This window comes from Canis aureus, chromosome 13 (assembly GCF_053574225.1).
Source record: "Canis aureus isolate CA01 chromosome 13, VMU_Caureus_v.1.0, whole genome shotgun sequence".
Taxonomy (NCBI): domain Eukaryota; kingdom Metazoa; phylum Chordata; class Mammalia; order Carnivora; family Canidae; genus Canis; species Canis aureus.
Window position 1 is genome coordinate 44,802,522 of NC_135623.1, and position 19,281 is coordinate 44,821,802.

Consider the following 19,281-nt stretch of genomic DNA (forward strand, 5'->3'; position numbering starts at 1 on the left):
GGGTCTTCTCCCGAATTCCATCACTCTGAAGACACGGTGAAACGGAATCACAGGAAAGGGCAGCGGCAGGGCTGACGGTACTCGGGGAGCACCGAGATCACCCCAGATCAGGAGCCGGCCGACCCAGGATGTGCGGGGGGAAAGGAACGGACGCACCACGCGGCTGAGAAGCGATCGCGTCAGCGAGTGGATTGGGGGGAAACGCACCCCGGCTCACCGGTTTCCCTCCCGCCTCCCTCCCGGAACGATGCCACCTCTCCACCCAGGTGCGGCGGCATCCCGGCCCCCCTGCCCCCCATCCCTCCCGTTGTCACCGGGGTGGCCTGTGGAGGACACACTGTTAGGTAACTGGCGACCCGTCCAGGACGTCAGATCTCTGGGGGGCCGAGCCCAGGAGACCCCGCCGCTCTCCCTCTGCTTCCCTCCCTGCACTTGGTGGTAGCTTCCCCACCGCAGATCTGCTCTCGTCCCACCCTTCAGACCTAGACCCTCCGGCGGAGCCCTCTGCCCATCACACCTGCGGCCTCACCTGCAGTAGCTGCTTCTGATTTAAACACGCTAACTCCGGGCCTTGGGGGGATGACCAGCTTCACGGGTGCAAGCCGGCATGTGGCGGGGATGGGTCACCTTTCAGGGCTCTTAGCCCCACTTCTGAGCTAATTCGTTCACGACTTTCACAGAACTGGTTTTTAAAAATATTTATTTTTATTTGGGAGAGAGAGAGCAGGAATAGGGGTGCAGGGAGAGGGAGAGAAAACTCCGGGCAGCCTCCCTGCTGAGCCTGCAGAGGGGCTCTGTCCCCCAACCCTGAGCTGTGACCTGAGCCGAGATCAGGAGCCACCTAACCGACTAAGGCCCCCGGGGCAGCCCCGGCTTTCACAGACTCTAAACGATAGAAGTCAGCCAAGAACCGCTTGTCGTCCGACAGATAACGACTCTGAGTGTCAAAAAGGATAAGTGGGTCACAGCAGGTCAGCCCACCGGGATGGCCAGGAAGGGGGGCCAGCGCGGTACTGACCCTGAAAAGGCAAAGCAGGCAAACGGGCAAGGGGCATCTGCACTTATATGGAACCGGTTCTGCGAGGAACAGTCTCGACTCCACCGGGGTTTAGACCCCCGAGAGCTTTACTGTTTTGCGATTGTTACTCCCAAAGGGGCCAGCCTGGCCTCCCGTCCCCGGTGGGCGCCAGGCCACTTGACATTCTGCACAGGCCTCAGAAATTCCTGGTCACTTGGGGTCACTAAGAATCCACATTTGGTACAGAACCCCAGTATCCAGGCCTGGTTCGAGGCTTAAAAAGCCCCCTGGTGGTTACAAGAGGCCGGATTTGTACCTTGTCCCCCTCTCCTTGGTTCTCCAGCTAGGAGTTGGGGGGTGGGCTGGTGAATCTTGGACGCCCCCCAGCCCTCCCTCCGTCCCGCTCTCTGTTGCGGAGGGGGTCTTCCCCGGGCAAGGATGGGGCCTCTGCTTCTCGGGCTGTGGCTGGATCCACGGGCGCCTGCGTGGCCTCTCAGGGTGACACTAGCACGGCCTTCCGTGTCCTCTTGTAGCAGGTGCCACCACCTGCCGCACACAGGCTCGACTGTGTATCCGGTGGGGCTCCTGGGGGACTAGGGGATGGGCCCCCAGCACACACTTGCTGTGTGAGAAACACCTCTCCGGCTTGACTTCCTCCCACCTCTCCTCAGGCCTCCTAGAGCCCACGCCCACCCACGCCTTGGATGGCACACACGGGGAGGGGGACCGCCCGGCCTCCTCCTGCGGCCTGGCCGCGTCCCTCCAGCCCTCTCCTCTCCAGCTCAGGCCGGGCCATCTGCCCATCACAAGTCCGCCTGTGGCAGGGGGTGCCAGTTTCCCTTCTGCTGGGCTCCCTCAGCCCTGGCTGAGCCTTCCTCTCAGAGCTCTTCTCCTCAGGCTTAGATGGCATGGGACACCTCCCCCTTCCCTCCAGCGCTCTCCTCAGTGGCTCCCACAGCTCCCCACCCTTCTCCCACACCAGCCTTCTACTTGCACAGGGACAGGTTCACCCTGGCTGGGGTCACCACCCCTGGCTCAGGCCTCAGCGGGGTAGCTGGCTGCATTAACCACAGCTTTCTCTGGAGAATGTTCGGGACTTAACATCTACAGGAAATTTCCCACTAACACCCTGGTCTACGAATATTACCTTCCAACAACTTCTCTCTCAGAGAGAGTTAAGGAGGGAAGCGAGGGTCTCATGCATCACTCAGTTTATTTTTTTTAATCCATATAAAAATTTTCTCAATGAAGAAAAAAACTACCTCTGATCACATACACGGAGGAGAGTGTGTAGCTTCTGTACATTTTAAAGATGTTCTAATAACTATTTTCATTTGTAAGCTACGTCCTCAATGTAGACAAAATAAAACTTCTGTACGTTCCAACAATTAGTTGACTCAGTGCAAATGGTAAGAAGTCAGATTTTTTAAAAAAGGGTTGGAATTAAAGGCAGCTAATGGTGTTTAAGTTGTGGACATTGTAGAAGAAGTGGAGACGTTTCAGGCATCACTGTAATTCTGTTGGCAGTAAATAACGTATCAGGCTCAAAGAGCAGTTACTTCGGGTGGATTAGCTATAACTGGTGTCTTCGTAAGATAAAATGGCTCTTCTTCTAGACACGTGGTTATTAGACCGAGTGCTGGAATTTTTTTTTTAATGCAAAAGAGTTTCCACCACGGAATTTCATTATACTTATGAAGATAATATTTCACGGTACAACTTGCATCAAAGTGCTGAGTTTTGAACAGTTCTGGGAAAGAAATTACTGGTGATAAGATTTCATCTGGGGTCCAAATTCCTAGAACAGCTGTGATTTAAATCTAAGTTTAATTAAGCTTCAGAATGTCTTCATCAATAAAGAATAATAATAGTTCTTGACCTACTTATGTTGTCAGGTTGTTCTGCAGCTCACGTTAAGCTTCATCAGAGGGAACTTTTTCACGGCTAAACTTCTAGGACCTAGAATACAGAAGGCTGTCAAATGTATTTACTGAACCGGTGAACTCACAGAATGTGTTTGGAGCTTCTCTTACAAGAACATGGATTCCCGCTATTCATTATCATTTGAGGTTAGTCCGCTTTGTTGTGCAAGATCTCGGTCAATGACGTCACTGCTGACACATTTCTGGTAAAGGTCCCAGAAATCAGCCTTGTAGACTTCCTGTTAGAACAGGTCTCATTTTTCCTGCTCAAGTCTGACAAAGGGCTACTCACTTTGTTGGAGAGAGAAGGAAAGTCCGTAATTAGCACGCCAATGTGTTAAAGGCCGGCTTGTACAGAACCTGGAGACAATTCTACAAAAGGGATGTCAAACATCCCTCTGCAAATTTCATTTGCTTATTTCCAGGCTGACTTAGTTTACTTGAACTGAATTACCATGCAGTCCAAATCAATGGCGACTGGGGAAAGATATAGTAGTCTTACAACTGAGGTGTAGTCAATAATTGAATATTAATTTCTTTGAGGAAGGGAAGGTGTTATCATGTTATCTTTGGACCTCTATCCTGACGCTGGAAATGTTTTCTTAAGCTACAACATGTGTCTCATTCTTATCCCCAGTGTCGTACCCTGGGTCGCCAGGAATCCAGTTCAGAAAATATAACACATCTGCGTTCCAGTCTAATGACAATGTGTAAAGCATATTACCTATCTTCAAGGTTTTCTTACTAAAAGTAGACTCCTCTTCTGCTCAACTGGTAGCAATCCAGTAGTTTGTAATATATATTCTCTCTTCATCCTCATCCATGTCCTCTCTTGTTACTGGAACATTCTCAGATGGTGCTGTAACACCTTCTACTAACAATAGACTCCTTCCCTTGACCCAACATCCTTCTTGAGATCCTACTCAATTTCTATTCATCTTCAAGCAACAAAATGCCCCAGAGGGTGCCTATGTGGCCTCCATGTTCCCTTTTTCTGTACTCACCTGAGCCCATTCTACAGAAACTGCCTTTCTCTATACCCTCCACTCTGCCAAATCAGATTCTTCATTTTCCTTGAGCTCTGGCAGACTTGATCACTCTCTTCCATTTCTTGGCCTCTTTTGCTGGCTTGTATGAGTGGTCATCCTCTGATCCCTGGAGCTGTCAGTCCTCGATCCCTTTCCCTTCTCTGGCTACATGAGGTGGTCTCACCCAGTCCTGACTCTCAAATTTGTATCTCCAGTCTGGATCGCTCCCCAGCTCCACACTTGGATACCCAGCTGCCCTCTTGACACCTCTACTTTGATGATTAACAGGCATCTTTACCTTAAATTAGATGCCCAAACCAAGCTCCTGCTTACTTAATCTTCCCCATAGGCCTTCTTGTCTTGGCAAACGGCAACCCCCTTCTTCCAGTGGGAGCCATCCTCTTGCTCACATTTCTCACCCAATCCAGCAGCAGGTCCTGTTGAACCTACTTCTAATTCTTCTCACACTCCTATCACTGCCTGGTCCAAGCCACTACCTTTTCTCACTTGGATTATTCCATTAGCTTGCAAACTGGTTTCATTGCTTTCATCCTTGCCCCCTTCATGCTTATTTTCCATTCAATAGCCACCATGATCTATTTGAGGTGAAAGCTGCGTCAGGCCACTCTGCTTCCCTGAACTCACTCACAGGAGGATCCAGAGTCCTGACGATAGCCTGCAAGCATGTCCATCCTCTGGCACCCATCCCTGTCCTCCTCTCTCTGCCCTCCTCTCCTTCTATTCTTCTTGCTTACTTGGTTCTGGACAGCAAAGCACACTCCTGCTTCGAACCTCTGCATTTACCTCCACTTCTGCCTGAAATATTCTCCCTCCTGCTCCTGTGTGATGGGCTCCCTCACTTCCTTCAGGTTCTACTCCACCATCATCTTCTCAGAGAAGCCTTCCCTGAGCATCTGGCATATTATAGCCGACTTCAGTCTGTGTTTTCCACACTATAAAAGGATTATTCTTTCAAGCAGAAATTGAACATTTAAAAAAAATTTAGAGCACAAGAATCTGTCTCCCTGGCACCCTGACATCATTCCAGGATAGATCCTGCATCTTTTGAGCTCAAGGCATGGGTTGCAAAGTGACTGTTTATGGAATGCATATTGCTACAGACGCAATCCCTTTCCCACTGTCAGGACCAGTAGTAAACTGGGATTCAGAGGCTGATGGCGGGTCTCGGAATGGAGAGAGCTGACAATAGCTCCATCCACTTACCAATACCAATTAGGCTCTGAAAACCTTCCAGGAGTCCTGCCAACAACACTGTGCAGCTAGTTTAATAAAGAAACGTGTATGAATAGAGCCCTCTGGTCAGATTCTACCAGAGATGAAATTTTCTGCTTTGTTCTAGCCCTGAAAAAAATGTTCTTTTTCTCAGTTTCTCCCCTGTATTTGTCATGATTCCCTTACACTTCAGGATGTTCGGAAATGGACCAGAAAGAATCCGACAAGAAAGAGGAAAGGTTCAGGGTGAAAGCTAAAGGTATAATGAAGTCCATTCCTTTTCTTGGATGACAGCGCTTCTAAAATAAAACAAAAACAAACTTGAAGCGTGAACAAAACAGCTTCAAAGGCAAAAGAAGAAAGAGCACCCTAACAAAGGGAGGCTCGGTCAGCAGCCAGTGGACTCAGCGGCTCCTTGAGCAGAGACTAAAATGAGATCTGTCAAAAGATGGAGGCAAAGAGATTGTGTTCAGGCGTGGATTAATGCCCTGAACACCCCAGTGTCTTTTCTTCCAGCAGTGACAGCCCTGCAGCCTCTTCTTCCAAAGGCTGCCTGGAAATCAGAAGATCAGAAACCTCTGTTTCTCCCGAGTTGCCCAGAGGCCTGGGTCCAGCCTTGGATCACTCCCGTCTTCCTGCCACAGATACAGGGATGGTCCTCCTCTCCCCTCCCGGGAGCCCTGTGACTTGCACAACTGTGTGTGATTCTCCTCTTCAACCACCCTCGAGTGTCTCAACTTCAGGGTTTTGGATGGTGGTTGCTTTTAATTTTTATTTAGTTATATATTTGCCACTGGCTTTTTTAATAAAAGTTTCAGACTGACTATTTCATTTGCAGGGAATGCTGGCCTCAGGAAAATGCTGTTACCCGTCATTTCTCTGCCTCGCTCAAGGGCAGTGCTATCAAACCTTGAGGATCATGGCCTTCCCCTGTGTTGGAGAGGAAATTCTTGGACAGATCACCTGCTGGAAGTGATAAGTCAGGTCACCGGTGGTTCTGGTTGTTCTGTCTGTGTGATCTGCTATTGAGCATTAATCAATCTAGCAGAAGCAGGAAGAATGAAATGCCACGTTTGGGCCCATCAGAAGTCCACTGGCATGGGACAGATTGCAGTGACCAATTCCTGTGGTCTGTCCCAATTTGCAGGTTTCCCTCTTTCACTCCCTCCTTCGTTGTTAACAGATTCAAATACTGAGAGCACACAAAATAAGCCCTCAGCTACCCAAGTAGGAGGGAACGTACAGGCTATGCGATGTCTGTTGTTCATTTGTAGAGATAATACATGACCTGCGTTCCCTAATAGGACAGCTGTAGCCCTAAATGACGACATACGATTATTTGTGAGATCTCTTCAGAAAAACTGAAGCAGAGAGGAAAAAGGGACACTGAAATTGAGATTGTATTGTACAGCTCCCCACTTTCTCCGGACGTTGCAGGGAATTTAAGCCAATTGGGATCACGCTGTTTATTGCAATCTGGGCTGTTTGGTTCTACTTCAAACGTTGGATGCCACCATTACTGATACATTTTCAGAACCATTAAAACACCGAAATATTAATAACTCATTCAGAAATGTGCCAATCAGCTTTTAAAAAAAAATAATATGAATTGCAGCAGAGGAGCTGGATTTTGCAGAGTAATACTGTTCTTTGCCTGTAACATCTTTTTATACATTATGTTCCCTTGAAAACTGAGGCTGTCATTTTCTTTATTTAAATCCATTTATTGACTAGATGCTCAACATTGCTTCCTGCCTCTGGTAAAAAAGAAGTACTGGATGAGGCCGTTCCATTCACCAATGTTGAGGCCCCACTATTTCCCCATATCATCCGTGTAGAAAATATGGAAAAACGAGGTCTGGTTGAATGAGTATCTTAAGTGACGCCAACCCAACAGGTCTCTGGTAGGAGATGCAGTTTCTTCCTTAGTCCTGTCTGCTCAGGACTAAACATGTTGGAGAGATTACTTGAAAGGCATGCTTTTTTGAAGTAAGCTTTTTTTTTTTTTTAAGATTATATTTCTTTATGAGAGAGGGAAAGAGAGAGAGAGAGTGCGCACACAAGCAGAAGGAGAAGGAGAAGCAGACTCCCCACTGACCACGTAGCCCCGATGCGGGACTCGATCCCAGGACCGAGAGATCATGACCTGAGCTAAGGCAGACGCTCAACCCACTGAGCCCCCCGGGACCCCCCCAGAAGTAAGCTTTTTAAATCAGCGCATGATGTGGTTGGGGAGGCTCACTGATACACGGAGTGCTGACCAAGCTTAAAAAGACACTGATAGACGAGGATTATTGGGCGAACAACCTGATAGAGCTGTTTTTGCTGGAAAGGGGTGATGTCAGGGTAAAACCCCGCAGTAGGTCACACACCCCAGGCTGAGGGCTGAGGAGGGAGGTGTGGACCGTGGCCACCGGTAAAGGCTGGGAGACTGTCATGAAGAACGCTCAGCAGTAAACAATGTGTTGCTGTTGTTAAGCGCGAGCACCCACAGGCCGAGCGGCCGGGATGCCTGGGGCCCGCGGCCCGCTGGTTGGGGGGGCGGCTGGTGGCGACGGGGAGACTCGAATGCCCTGTAGCCTGAGAGAACCTCCGGCAGAGGGGAGCCGACTTCTCCCCGCCTCCGCAGGGCCTCTACTTCGTACAGTCCACGTGGCCTTGTGTAAGCGGCACACCCTCCTTGCTTTCCTCTCCTCCTCTTACGTTGTATCAATTGGTGCTGCCTCCGATAATAATGGTGATGAGCTAACTTACCAGACCTAGTAGGCGGGGGATATACTACTATTCCAGATAATTTTTCTTTTCTTTTTTTAAAAAAGATGTTACTTATTTATTCATGAGAGACGCAGAGAGAGGCAGAGACACAGGCAGAGGGAGAAGCAGGCTCCATGCAGGGAGCCCAATGTGGGACTCGATCCCAGAACCCCAGGGTCACGCCCTGAGCCAAAAGTAGATGCTCAACTGCTGAGCCACCCAGGCTCTCTGTAGATAGTTTTTCTAAGAGATGAGGGAACATCCCAATTTGTCTCTAATCTGGGGTCCTAGAAACCTGTGGCTTTGTGGTGCCTATAACTTTGTATAATCTAGTCTATATATATTTACAGCGTGCTTATTACAGGGAATTTTAAAATGATGAAGGGAGAGTCAGGCCTTGCTACTACACTGCCAACATACACTTCACCATAAGAGAAAAAAAATTTTAAATATAAAATATAATGATAGATTTTGATGTACGTTAACTCATAAAGTATTTGAAAGTATTTAAATAGGGGCATCAGCCATGAATCCTTGCCAAAGAGCTCCAGTGCTAACTGGGTTACATACAGATGGGAACTTCTTATAGTATTCGAACTCTCTTCAAAGAACTATGATTTCCACACTAGTGGAGAGGTATTAGTTTAGGTTTAGAAGCTGGAAGATAGATAGTTTTATAAAACATTGTTAAATATGATGAGCTTTACTTTACAGTGCATTTATGCCCAGTTGTTAGTTGAAAAAGCATAGTGTAGAAGTTTTCTCAAAATAATGGATACTTTCTAATAAAACAACCCATACATGAAGCTTTAGAGCATGTAAAATACTTGGACAACTACTCCTTTACTTGTGCCTCACAAAAATAATGTGAAGTGGGCATTAATTTCATTTTAGGAAGAAAAACACCAAGATTTCAAGTGGCTGAAAGGCTGGTTCAAGGTTATGGAGGTAATAGATAACTGAGATGGGCTGGCTTTTTTAAAACCCTTGATCTCATGACTTCAGATCCGGTATTTTTAAAAAGCTCATTAAATTAGGCATGAAACACTGAAATCAATACTTGTGTGATACGACAATTTTCTATCAGACATTTTCAGAATGTCAAAGTGGGTTTATTTAGGCACCCACTTTTTGTTGGCACTGCCCGCAGAGAAGCCATTCCCATCTCCGGTCATGGCACTCTGGCCATGTGAGGGGCTCCTTTCTCACCCCTCAGTCTGTGTGGTGCATGTGGTGGAAGCTGAAATCCCCTCTAGGCACATGACCTACGTCTGGCTAATCACATCACATATGTGCGCACACACACCCTCTTTCGTAATTCGCTCTGGACAGATAAGTGATCCAAAAAAACAGGCTGATCTGAACCAGTGGGCCTTAATCCTGGGACTTTTTTTGGGGAACTCTTGGAAGGATAAACCCTCTTTCTTGTAGTTTCCTGTTGAACAGGAACTGGATTTGAAACTCCCCCATATAGAGAAAGCCTGTTTGGGAGAAGAGCCAGCCCAGAGAGCAGAGCTGAACCATGAGAAGCCAAAGAACAAGACATGATAGCAGCACCCGGACCCATGTCTCCCTGGACTTTGCAGTGGAATGATTCAAACACACGTCCCTTTTTTTACTTTAAGACACCTTGAGTTGGATTTCTGTTACTTGCATGTAGCTACAAGAGTCCCTGCAGGTGTATTACCTCAGTCGTATACAAACGGAATTAGCTGAGAGAAGAAAAATAGCCATATTTCCTCCAGACATTAAAAGACCCTGTCTGCATTTTTTTTTTTTTTACATTGGAAGAAGAAAAGGAAGGGGTGGGAGAAGAGAGAGAGAGAGAGAGAGAGAATGAATAAGCAAATTCTCCTACCCTTGAAAATTTATCAAGGTCACATTATGACAGCCAAAACTCTGACTTGCAGACCCAAGAACTGGACTGAATATAATGAGAAACATTCCAAAGATTTAACAAGTGGAAAAATAGTCTGGTGTGCCTTTGTAAGCTGCTCACTGTCAGCAAGCCGAAGGCACCAGGAAATATCATGAGGTCAATTCCACTGAAATAGGGTTTTTATATACTGTCAGGTTTCTTATTTATTCAGTCAAAACTAGGATCTTTTATACTCATGTGTGTGTGTGTGTGTGTGTTTAAATTCATGGTCTGTTTTTAATTGGGAACATTCACTTTGGTTAAGTACCAGGACCTGGAGACAGGGAGGAGACATCAAAACTTCTGCAGTAAAATAAATGAAGGTGTTTAGGTCTGAACTGGCACCTGTCAGAACCAACTCCTGATTGCCTAATTTGCCTTGCTGATGGACTTGACGGAGAATGAAAGAATACAGACTTGTAAGACGAGCATCAAAATCTAAAAAGCGAATCCATCGGAGTGATTCTCCCTCCCACTTCTTCCCATTATTTTTGTTTTTAAACTGATGTACAGGATCGACAGTAACACTCCAATGTTTCCCCCAAAGACGCTAATCACATTGGAATTTCCAACCCCAACGTTGTCATGGGGAGAGCAGTGTATATTTTGAGAAGAGGCAATTATCTGTCCACATTAATAAACAAAGTGCACACACATCGGGTTTAAATTCCAATTATGGAAGCAACCTTTTCCACTTTTGCTTGGTGTGATGCCTTTGGGAATAGGTGGCTGGTGGTCTAGAGTTCTTGACTCGAAACAGGGCACAGATATCATCATCAACATCCCAAGTTATCTCTGAAGCTGGTGTGTCAGCTTGTCAACCTGACAAGCTGTCAAATCAGGAGCTCCTGATGGAAGAGCTTACTGAGTTTATTCTTAACTTTCTTTCTTTCTTTCTTTCTTTCTTTCTTTCTTTCTTTCTTTCTTTCTTTCTTTCTTTCGGGTTAGGTATTATCTGTGCTTGAGTATCAGGAGTTGCTCTCTAGACCTTCATGGAAGAAAATTTTGAAGTCACGGACAGGATGAGCCTTTCCAAGCAGTGGCTAGGTGATAGAAATCTAAACTCAAACTTGCCATTAACTTATGAGCATTTAAAAAAAATCTGGTGCTAACACAGTAATAAGAAAACTTAGTTTGAGGGAAAAATCGCTTTGTTAAATGGTGTTCCTTGAGCATAGTTGTGCTGTTTTCTGAAGGCTGGTTCTGTGAATTCCCATAATACCAGAGCAGTGGGTAGAATTTCTGGAAACAACAGACTTGCTCTCCCAGGTAAAGTGTGAAAGAATAAATGACCATCTTCCTTCTTTCCCAAAGATGGCTAAGCATTTGCCTATGGCCTGAGATACCCATGCCTTTCTAGTGATTTTGTGTACTGTGTATTTCAAGCAAGTTCTAAATTTCACTTAAGGAAAAAATAATACCTCTTTCTCACTTAATGTTTTGCCCTGCCATGTTAAAATAGTAATCACACGCCATTACTATAGATATTCTTTGCTACCTACCTTTTGAAAAAAGTTTTTTATTTAAACTCCAGTTAGTTAACGTATTGGTTTCAGGTGTACAATGTAGTGATGCAAAGGAGCGATTAAGGAGTGGCCTGAATGTGGCCTGAATTTGTAGAGAACTATTCCATCTGTCTTCTGCTTCTTCTGGCTTTGTGCTCACAGCACACACCCCTTTTCCATCATGATAGATGCTTCTTGGCAGCCTTCATATTTATACAACTAAAGTAATAAAGAACAAAATTCCACTTCCATTGTCCATATATATTCTACGCATGGATAATACTGGAACAACAACAAAGATGGTCTTTGTGGAATATTACAACCACTTGAGTGAGACTTACTTTTCTAGTATCTTTGGCGTCACCTGGCCCCATCATGAACCAGGGACCTCTGAAGTAGGGACTGACAGGTGACCGACCAGTCTGAATTGAGAGTCCTAGCATCGATGTATCAACACAGTGATTGACAGTTTAGAATATGCTTACACATAAATGATCTCGTCTGACACACACAAATCCCAGAGGCAGGCTTTAGCCTCATCCATACCCGAAAACAGAAGGTCAGAGAAACCACGTGACTTGTTATAGGTCACAACAGCCACAAAGAAACCAAATCAGAACTCCAACTGAAGAAGCCACTATTTCCAGAAAACATGCACCAGAACTTGTCTGCCCGCCTCGTAGGCTCGTGCCCACATGCAAAGCTTTCACAAACGTGAGTAAAAGGCAGAGTTCTACCTAGACACGTACAGAGAGGGGTCTCCACTGAAAGGCTTAACAAATAACCATGACAGTTTTGCATTAAAGGGTTTTACGGTGATAACATAAGAGCTGATTCAGTAAGTCTCCACTAAACCACTAGTGATTTTATCCTCACTCTGCTTGCTGAGCCTACGTGAGTGTAATCTATTCTAGCACCTGGGAAGTTTGTATTTGTTGAACTGTCATTAAAATGTTGTGTATCATGTAAAAATATGTATTTATATTATTCAAGACAGCACAGGGTACTGAGAGCCATAGAGGAGCCAGGCCGTGGTCGGGTCGGCAGAGTGTGAGGCCCTGCTTTGCCATATGCCAGCCCTGGGGTGATGCCCTCACCCCCCAGGCTTCCTTGAGTACAGGATGGGCCGATGGGGAGGTGAGATAAGATAAAGCACAGAGGCTCCCAGACACGGATTTGGAAGAGCTTCCACCTGACTTCGTTTCTGTTTCTCTTCTTTTAACGACAACAGAAGAACAAACATTTGTAGAGCTACTAAAATATGTAAAATGAGGTCAAATAAAGAAGTAAGTGATCACTTGTACTTAGCAAGTAATACTGTTTGGATCAAGAAACATTAGGCTTTCAACTGAATCAACTTTCTACTGACCAGGGTGCTATTCACACAAAGCCTTTGCAGTGCCTTACATAATCCCCCAGGCGAGTTCTGATTTGATTTCCTTCTGGCTGTGTGACCTGGACCACTCGAGACTTGTGGTTTCTCAGTCTCCTGGTCTTCAAAATGTGGATAATGTCTATTTCTCAGATTTACGTGCATCAGATAAGGTAATCACCCTGAATACTGATATTTTGATTTAGATGAGAGGCTTCAAAACACCAGGACTTCTCCATTATGGATTTTCCTCATTAATGTCAAGCTAACATTTGTGCAAAGATATGTATTTCTCTTACTACTTGGGAGCCCTTTTTCTTTTGTGAAAATGGGAGCATCATTTCACTTTTCCATATGTGTTTTTTGTAAATGCAGGACTTCTATAAATGGTGATAAGTTTCACATCGGGAAACTCTTTTTCCTTTCTTTATAACTTTGGAAAATGTGGTTCCTAAACTTTATTAGCTCCATTACTCTCCTTTATTATTCATTTTTTAATTTTTATTTTTTTAAATGATTTTATTTATTTATGAGAGAGAGAGAGAGAGAGAGAGAGAGGCAGAGACACAGGTGGACAGAGAAGCAGGCTCCATGCAGGGAGCCCGACGTGGGACTCGATCCCAGGACTCCAGGATCACGCCCTGGGTCAAAGGCAGGCGCTGAACCACTAAGCGACCCAGGCGTCCTTATCATTCATTTTTTTTTTAAAGATTTTATTTATTTATTTGACAGAAAGAGAGAATGAGAGAGATGCACAAGTAGGGGGAGTGGCAGGCAGAGGGAGAGGGAGAAGCATGCTCCCCACTGAGTAGGGAGCCTAATGTGGGACATGATCCCAGGACCCTGGGATCATGATCTGAGCCAAAGGCAAACACTCAATCGATGGAGCCACCGAGGTGCCTCTATTATTCATTTTAAGATTATTCTGACTTCCAAATATCACTCAAGAGAATTTCTAAAGATTGTGAGGTGGCCCTAAATACTGGAAATTATTTGTCCCCTTTCTGATCTATTTTCCACATTTTCACTTGCTTTTCCATCTCTACAGAACTCGGACTAAGAAGCTGACCTGCCGTGTGTAATAGGTACATGAGTAGTTGTGCAGGATAGTTTGTACTAAAATAAGGTAACAGATGTGAAAGTACTTTGAAAATTTAAAAGCCCTAAGTTGTTACTATACAAATGTGAGTGCGACATTCATTTAGTAGAGGTACGTCAATGTGGGAACACTTCAGAGCTTCTGGGCTAATGAGTCCAATTTAGAACTGTAGGCTAGAAAAGCAATGTTTTCAGCATGACAGAAACCCATTGTTTAGATGTGATTATATCATTACGTTTGCTGGGTTAAAAAATGCTGTCAGTACTGAACTCAATTCTGTGAATAACATGTTCATTTAAGACAATTTGATGCCAGAACATTGCTTATATCTGAATATGAGTAAGCAATAGCCACAGCATCTAAAATCCTTTGTATTCCCAAATAGGTATTTTTCACATTGTTGAAGTTGAACGCAAGTAAACATCACTCTGGTGTTACTTTTGAAAATCATTTGCCAATGAACAAATTTAATAGCGGAGGGGACATTAAATTTATCTACATTTAACTTTACACATTGGTTTTCCAAGTTAAGCAAAGCACTTTCAAACATCTATTGAGCAGACCTTAAGAAGGCAACACTGCCATGAATTACAGCTGCCACCAAGATCTCTGGGCCTATGACTAGAATTCCAGATCACTCTGGTGGGGCCTCTGTCACTTGATGGACAGTGGTTTCTGAGAACATGGATCTGGCCTGGTGATTTTCTCTTAATTGCATTTTCCTTTCCTTTACGTAAGAAAGCCTGAAGATGGACTTCTATTGTTTGGTGGGAAACAGACTGGTTAGGCAAGCCTTGCCCATGCTATGTAAGCAAGCCCCTTGGGAGAAAGACCCTGGAAAGGAAACTCAGGGCCCCAGCTCCTGGATGGAAGGAGGTGTAACTAGCTGCTTGCTTGCTGAAATTTTAATCTCTAATTCAAGCCTTTAGGAAGACTCCATTTTATTGGCTAAGCACATAACCTCGGGGAAGAATGCGGTCTAGAGAGGGTAAGAAGGATTGTTAAAAAAGCAAATGGATTTAAAACATCATTATAACAAACGACCAGAAAAGGAATGATAAGAAAAAGCATCAGTTGAGGGGCTGAGTAGTAGAAAAGCACTTAAATAAAACTGTTCAAACACCAAATCACTGAGTATTTCATATTTTGACAGGTTCGAGCTTTGAAACTATTTTTAAAAGGTCCACATTCATTTCTCCACAATTTTTGGCATTTCTAGACTAGGAAACAGTCCCAAGAGAAACAAATATATATATAAAAAAAAAAAACAACCAACTTCAATTAACACAACTGAAAGAGTCGCGATCCCACAATCCTTTTTTCTTATTGATCAGATTCCTGTAGTGCCAACTCCTATTTTCTCTGCAGCCAAAGTGCTGTATCGAGCGGCAGGATTTCAGAAAGGTCTAATACACTCAGGTTGGTCCGTGTCTGCACCTGGCATTCGATCATTGTGAGCAGGACACATGAGGAAAATAACACGTTCACACAGGCCCTCTGTGGCCCCCCATGTCCCATCCACCCCGCTCATCTCATCCTCCTTCTGCTTCTGGATCTTTCTCGTCTGGCCAAATACAAGTTCATGCAGATTTCAAGGTGAGACCATTCCTGAAAGGGACGCCTTCTGACTGGACAGGAAAAACATCTGAGCTTTCAATACTGGCCCTCGCTTAGGAATCTCATGAAAGAAGTTAAGGGAGCAGTCCTGCTAGGTTACCTCTGAGTGTTCACACGCAGGCAGAAGAGTAATTAATTTCCTCTTTGAAAAAACTGTGCTATGTGCAGAAATCTCAGAGATTATATGAGCATCTCAAATAGGTGACTCTGTTTTTGAGGTTGGCATAGCCAATAGTAGCTAATGCTCTTGAATGAAGCATCCTCGTCTACCCAGGGAAGGGAAAGCTTCAGAAAGGACCCAGTGTGCACTAACACACAAAGACCTCAGGGCTCAAAGTTAAAACAAACCACGTCACTGAAATGCTGCCATTAACCAGATATGGGATCCATAAACACTAACAAGCTGCAGGAAATATCTGAACAGCTTGGGGAAAAAGCTTTCAGACTCTTTAAAGGAACACCAGTGAAAACAGAAGTAAGGATTAAAAGCTAATGTTTAAAAAGAGTGAGAGGGAAGATTATTCATTACTTGTATCTCGTGCATTTTCATCTCCCTTCAATAAAAAGGTTGCCTGTAATCCTAGCATCGCCATTCCCTGCACAAAGAACCCAGAGAACAATTCAATATCGAGAGAGCTGGAAGGAGCTGCAATACACCAGACCCTCCTTCTCTCTCTCTCTCTCTCTCTCTCTCTCTTTCTCTCTCTTTCTCTCTCCAGGGCATTTGCCGGCAGGATGGCCATGGTTTCCAGAACATTCTTTTCGCATTTTTTCTTTCACGAGCCGCAGCACAGAATGTTTACCAAAGGCTTTTCGAAACAGAATCTCACCACAAGAAAGATATTTAACAAGCAAAGCAGAGCAATTACAGTCGAATTTTCACCTCAAGATTCTCATCTTAGGTGTGGGAGGCAGAGAGAAGCCTCTTAACACACCAGTCTGAACCCGGGAGGAGGATGCAGAGTCGATTCTGCCGGTCGTCGTCAACAAATCCAAATCTTGACTTCTCAGACAACTGCAGCGCTAGCTGCCCCTCTGACTGTGTTAAGAGCAGCTGTGCTGTTTGGTTACGGCCGCCTCACGTTTCTGAGCAGCCATCTGAGGGCAGGCTAGACCCGGGCCTCTCTACGGAAACCATGGAAAAGGGTTATTTCAGTTCTCTGGGTCAGGCAGCGTCATGACCTTCAACTCCTGGAGGTGAGACTATGAGACGACGCAACCCTGTACAAAGGCGTTAACTTGGGAGAAAGCTAACGACACCATGAGGCGTCAGTATGTCCCTCCGACTACTGCTCCATCATCTAACCGACTCACGTTTTATCACCCAGACTTTTGTTATTCACTTCCATCGTGATTCGATTCGTACATGGTATGATTCCCCTTGGCGCAAAGGCTTTCCAGGTGCAACAAGATCAGATGATTGCTCCCCTAAGAACGGATAACAAGGGTCTGTGTGTGCATTCCATTCCTGGGGAGGTCTGTTTCGGTCTGGTCCAAGCGAGTGCGGAATGAAAGCCACGGCATACACGGTAACATTCCGGTTGGGTGGACGACAGGCGTCCGCACACCGTTCAGCTAGTGCTCGATATCAGGATGCATTACCTTGCTATGGGGGAAAGGTAAAAACATCACAGAGGCTTTTAACACCTTACCTGGGCCATCTGCCTCTCCAGTTTTGATCGGGGAATATCATCAAAGTAGTTTTCATTTCTTCTCCTCCTTGCATCGCCCTGCATGATAATGTGAGGAACGTCTAGGGAGCCACCAGTGGTGTAAGTGCTTTGGCTAAGTGATGGAGACAACTGAGGAGGAGTGTGATTACCACTGGGATCCTGAATGGAAATACATCATGAAATAAATACCATGTTCTTGTGGCTAACCTTTGCTTTCACAATTGTGAAATACTGACAAGACAAATTGCAGGGGTAAGGAGTCATTTCTGAATCAATTGCCAAGGAATGGGTGATATGCCGCCATTTTATGAATGGCGTGATCTAGGCAATACTTCCCCCCTAAGTATTTCAGGTCAAAAGTTGAAAGGATAATCAATCAGACCCTGTTTTCTTGCACCCAGTGCTACGGAGGAGCTCAGGAGAGAGGCACACACGTGTTGGGCACCCCTGACACTATCGTGGGTGTTTACAAGGGAAGGAAGTACTTGTTCACGTGGACAGAGTGTCCTCACTGTGGTAGATGCATGAACCGAAAGCCCTGAGGGGGCCTAATGGGTCTTGATTCTCCTTCAAAGGGTGGTCTGGCAGTCGGGCAGGGAAGAGGACACAGTATGGAAACACAGCATGTCACACGCAGACTGCAGAGCAATGCATATAATGACAGAGGATGCGTGTCAACGGCAAAGATGACTCAAGCTGAGGGAAAGTGGTCAGAAGACGAGGGGCGGCAGAAGGCTGGGCTCTAGTGTCTGCAAGTCAGAGGAGGGTTGGACTGTGCTGGGTTTCCAGGCCACTTCTCCCCCCATTGTGCTGGGCCTCCTGTGACCGATTAAGACCCTGCATTCTTTCGGGGGGGATCTCTGGCTCTGATCTGTTTGTTGTTCTCCTAAATCTCTTCCAGGGAAGCAGGAGGAGAGGTTCAGGAGGGGAAGGAAAGAGAGCCAAGTAGGTAGGAGGAGTCACTCGTCTAAAGAGGCCTGTTAGGATGTTTACACTGATGGCACCTGTAGCTTTCCCTCCTTTCGTGTAGCGACATGAAGGTGAGACAATAACCCCTTCCTAGCTCTATTCCCCCCCTAACTTACTTGAGACTTCCATGGCCGAGAAGAAAAAAAATACGTCCTATTCCTGCTGTCACTGCTCCCAAAGCCCCCAGCTGGTCTCCCAACGTGCCTGTGTGTCCCAGTTGCCCCGTGTCCCTCCTGACTGCCCCCTCCAGCCACACCTCCTGCATTCCCTAACACTGTTGTGTATCTTCTCCTTTCACAGTGAAGCAGACTCAAGATCTTAACAGCTCCTTGGCTGCCTGGCCCTCTGCTGTGCTGGCAGGAGCTATGCTGTTTGCTGAAGTTCACTGATAACAGGCTTTCCGCCGCATTTCATCGCTGGCGGTTACATCTAGGCGCCATGCTCATGAGCACTGTTTGCTGTCCCTGCCTTGGCTGACACGTGCAGGAAAGGGATCAGAGGCAAGTGCAGGACTAAATAAAGAGAAAGGAGTTGGAACTCCCCAGCTGGTCATGGAGATCCCAGCCTTTTGATGAGTTTTTGAAAAGTTCCAATAGGGCCTCACAAAAACCAGTGACTGTTGGTGGCTCCTTTCCACCGCCATTTTGCCGGCGGTCGACTCTGGCTCTCTTGTTCTCTCTGCTCTTCCCTTCCTGCCTTCCTTCTCCTGCCACTTACTTCACTTTCCTCTCCCCTGAATGGTTTCTCTCTAGTTTCTCTGCCCCCGTAATCCTAAAATATAGCTGAAATCGTTTCCTCAACTTTCAAATTCTCTATTCTGAATTTTTGAAGTGGGGTAAAGCCGACAAACTTCCACTTCCTAGGAAAAGGAGACCCTAAGGTCAACTTTAAATTGATCTTCCCTTAATTGTGGTCCTCAAGTGATTTCCTTTCTGTGAGTCTGAGGAGTCTCACAGAAAACTCATTTCCTCTCACTTGGTGCAGATGGGAGAGTGTGGGGAGGGAGTAGAGGGAGTGGTTCTTTAAAGGTGGTGGTTTGTCAGAAGTACATCTATATCCCCAAATAGATATTTAACCCATTGAGAAAAAAAACCAAATCTCATCTTACAAAATACAATAAAAAGTGAGACCGTTTTTATACAAACGGCCTGTACCTCCTGATCCATTGCTTCG

The 19,281-nt window shown here is 45.6% G+C and overlaps 1 protein-coding gene and 1 long non-coding RNA gene across 22 annotated transcripts in view; one reads left to right on the forward strand and one right to left on the reverse strand.

Annotated features, from left to right (window-relative positions):
• Window positions 1–19,281, reverse strand: part of ANKS1B (ankyrin repeat and sterile alpha motif domain containing 1B) — a 1,050,493-nt gene that overhangs the window by 61,655 nt on the left and 969,557 nt on the right. For 13 of the 20 annotated variants that reach the window (XR_013350846.1, XM_077845965.1, XM_077845966.1 and 10 more), the window contains one exon: window positions 17,119–17,298. The exons of 2 other annotated variants lie outside the window; for them this stretch is intronic. Coding sequence is in view for 17 of the 18 variants with exons in the window: in XM_077845965.1 (XP_077702091.1) it covers window positions 17,119–17,298 (180 nt within the window). In the remaining variant the exon portion in view is untranslated. The remainder of the gene's footprint in view (window positions 1–17,118; window positions 17,299–19,281) is intronic. 5 more of the 20 variants (XM_077845969.1, XM_077845968.1, XM_077845967.1 and 2 more) reach the window with 1 other exon arrangement.
• LOC144282405 (uncharacterized) lies at window positions 88–19,257 on the forward strand. 2 transcript variants are annotated; one of them, XR_013350848.1, is made up of 4 exons: window positions 88–266; window positions 2,914–3,087; window positions 18,041–18,179; window positions 18,409–19,257. It is a non-coding gene; the product is annotated as an uncharacterized LOC144282405 (long non-coding RNA). The 2 variants fall into 2 exon arrangements; XR_013350849.1 differs by lacking the exons at window positions 18,041–18,179; window positions 18,409–19,257 and adding an exon at window positions 6,040–7,189 and having other exon boundaries at window positions 127–266.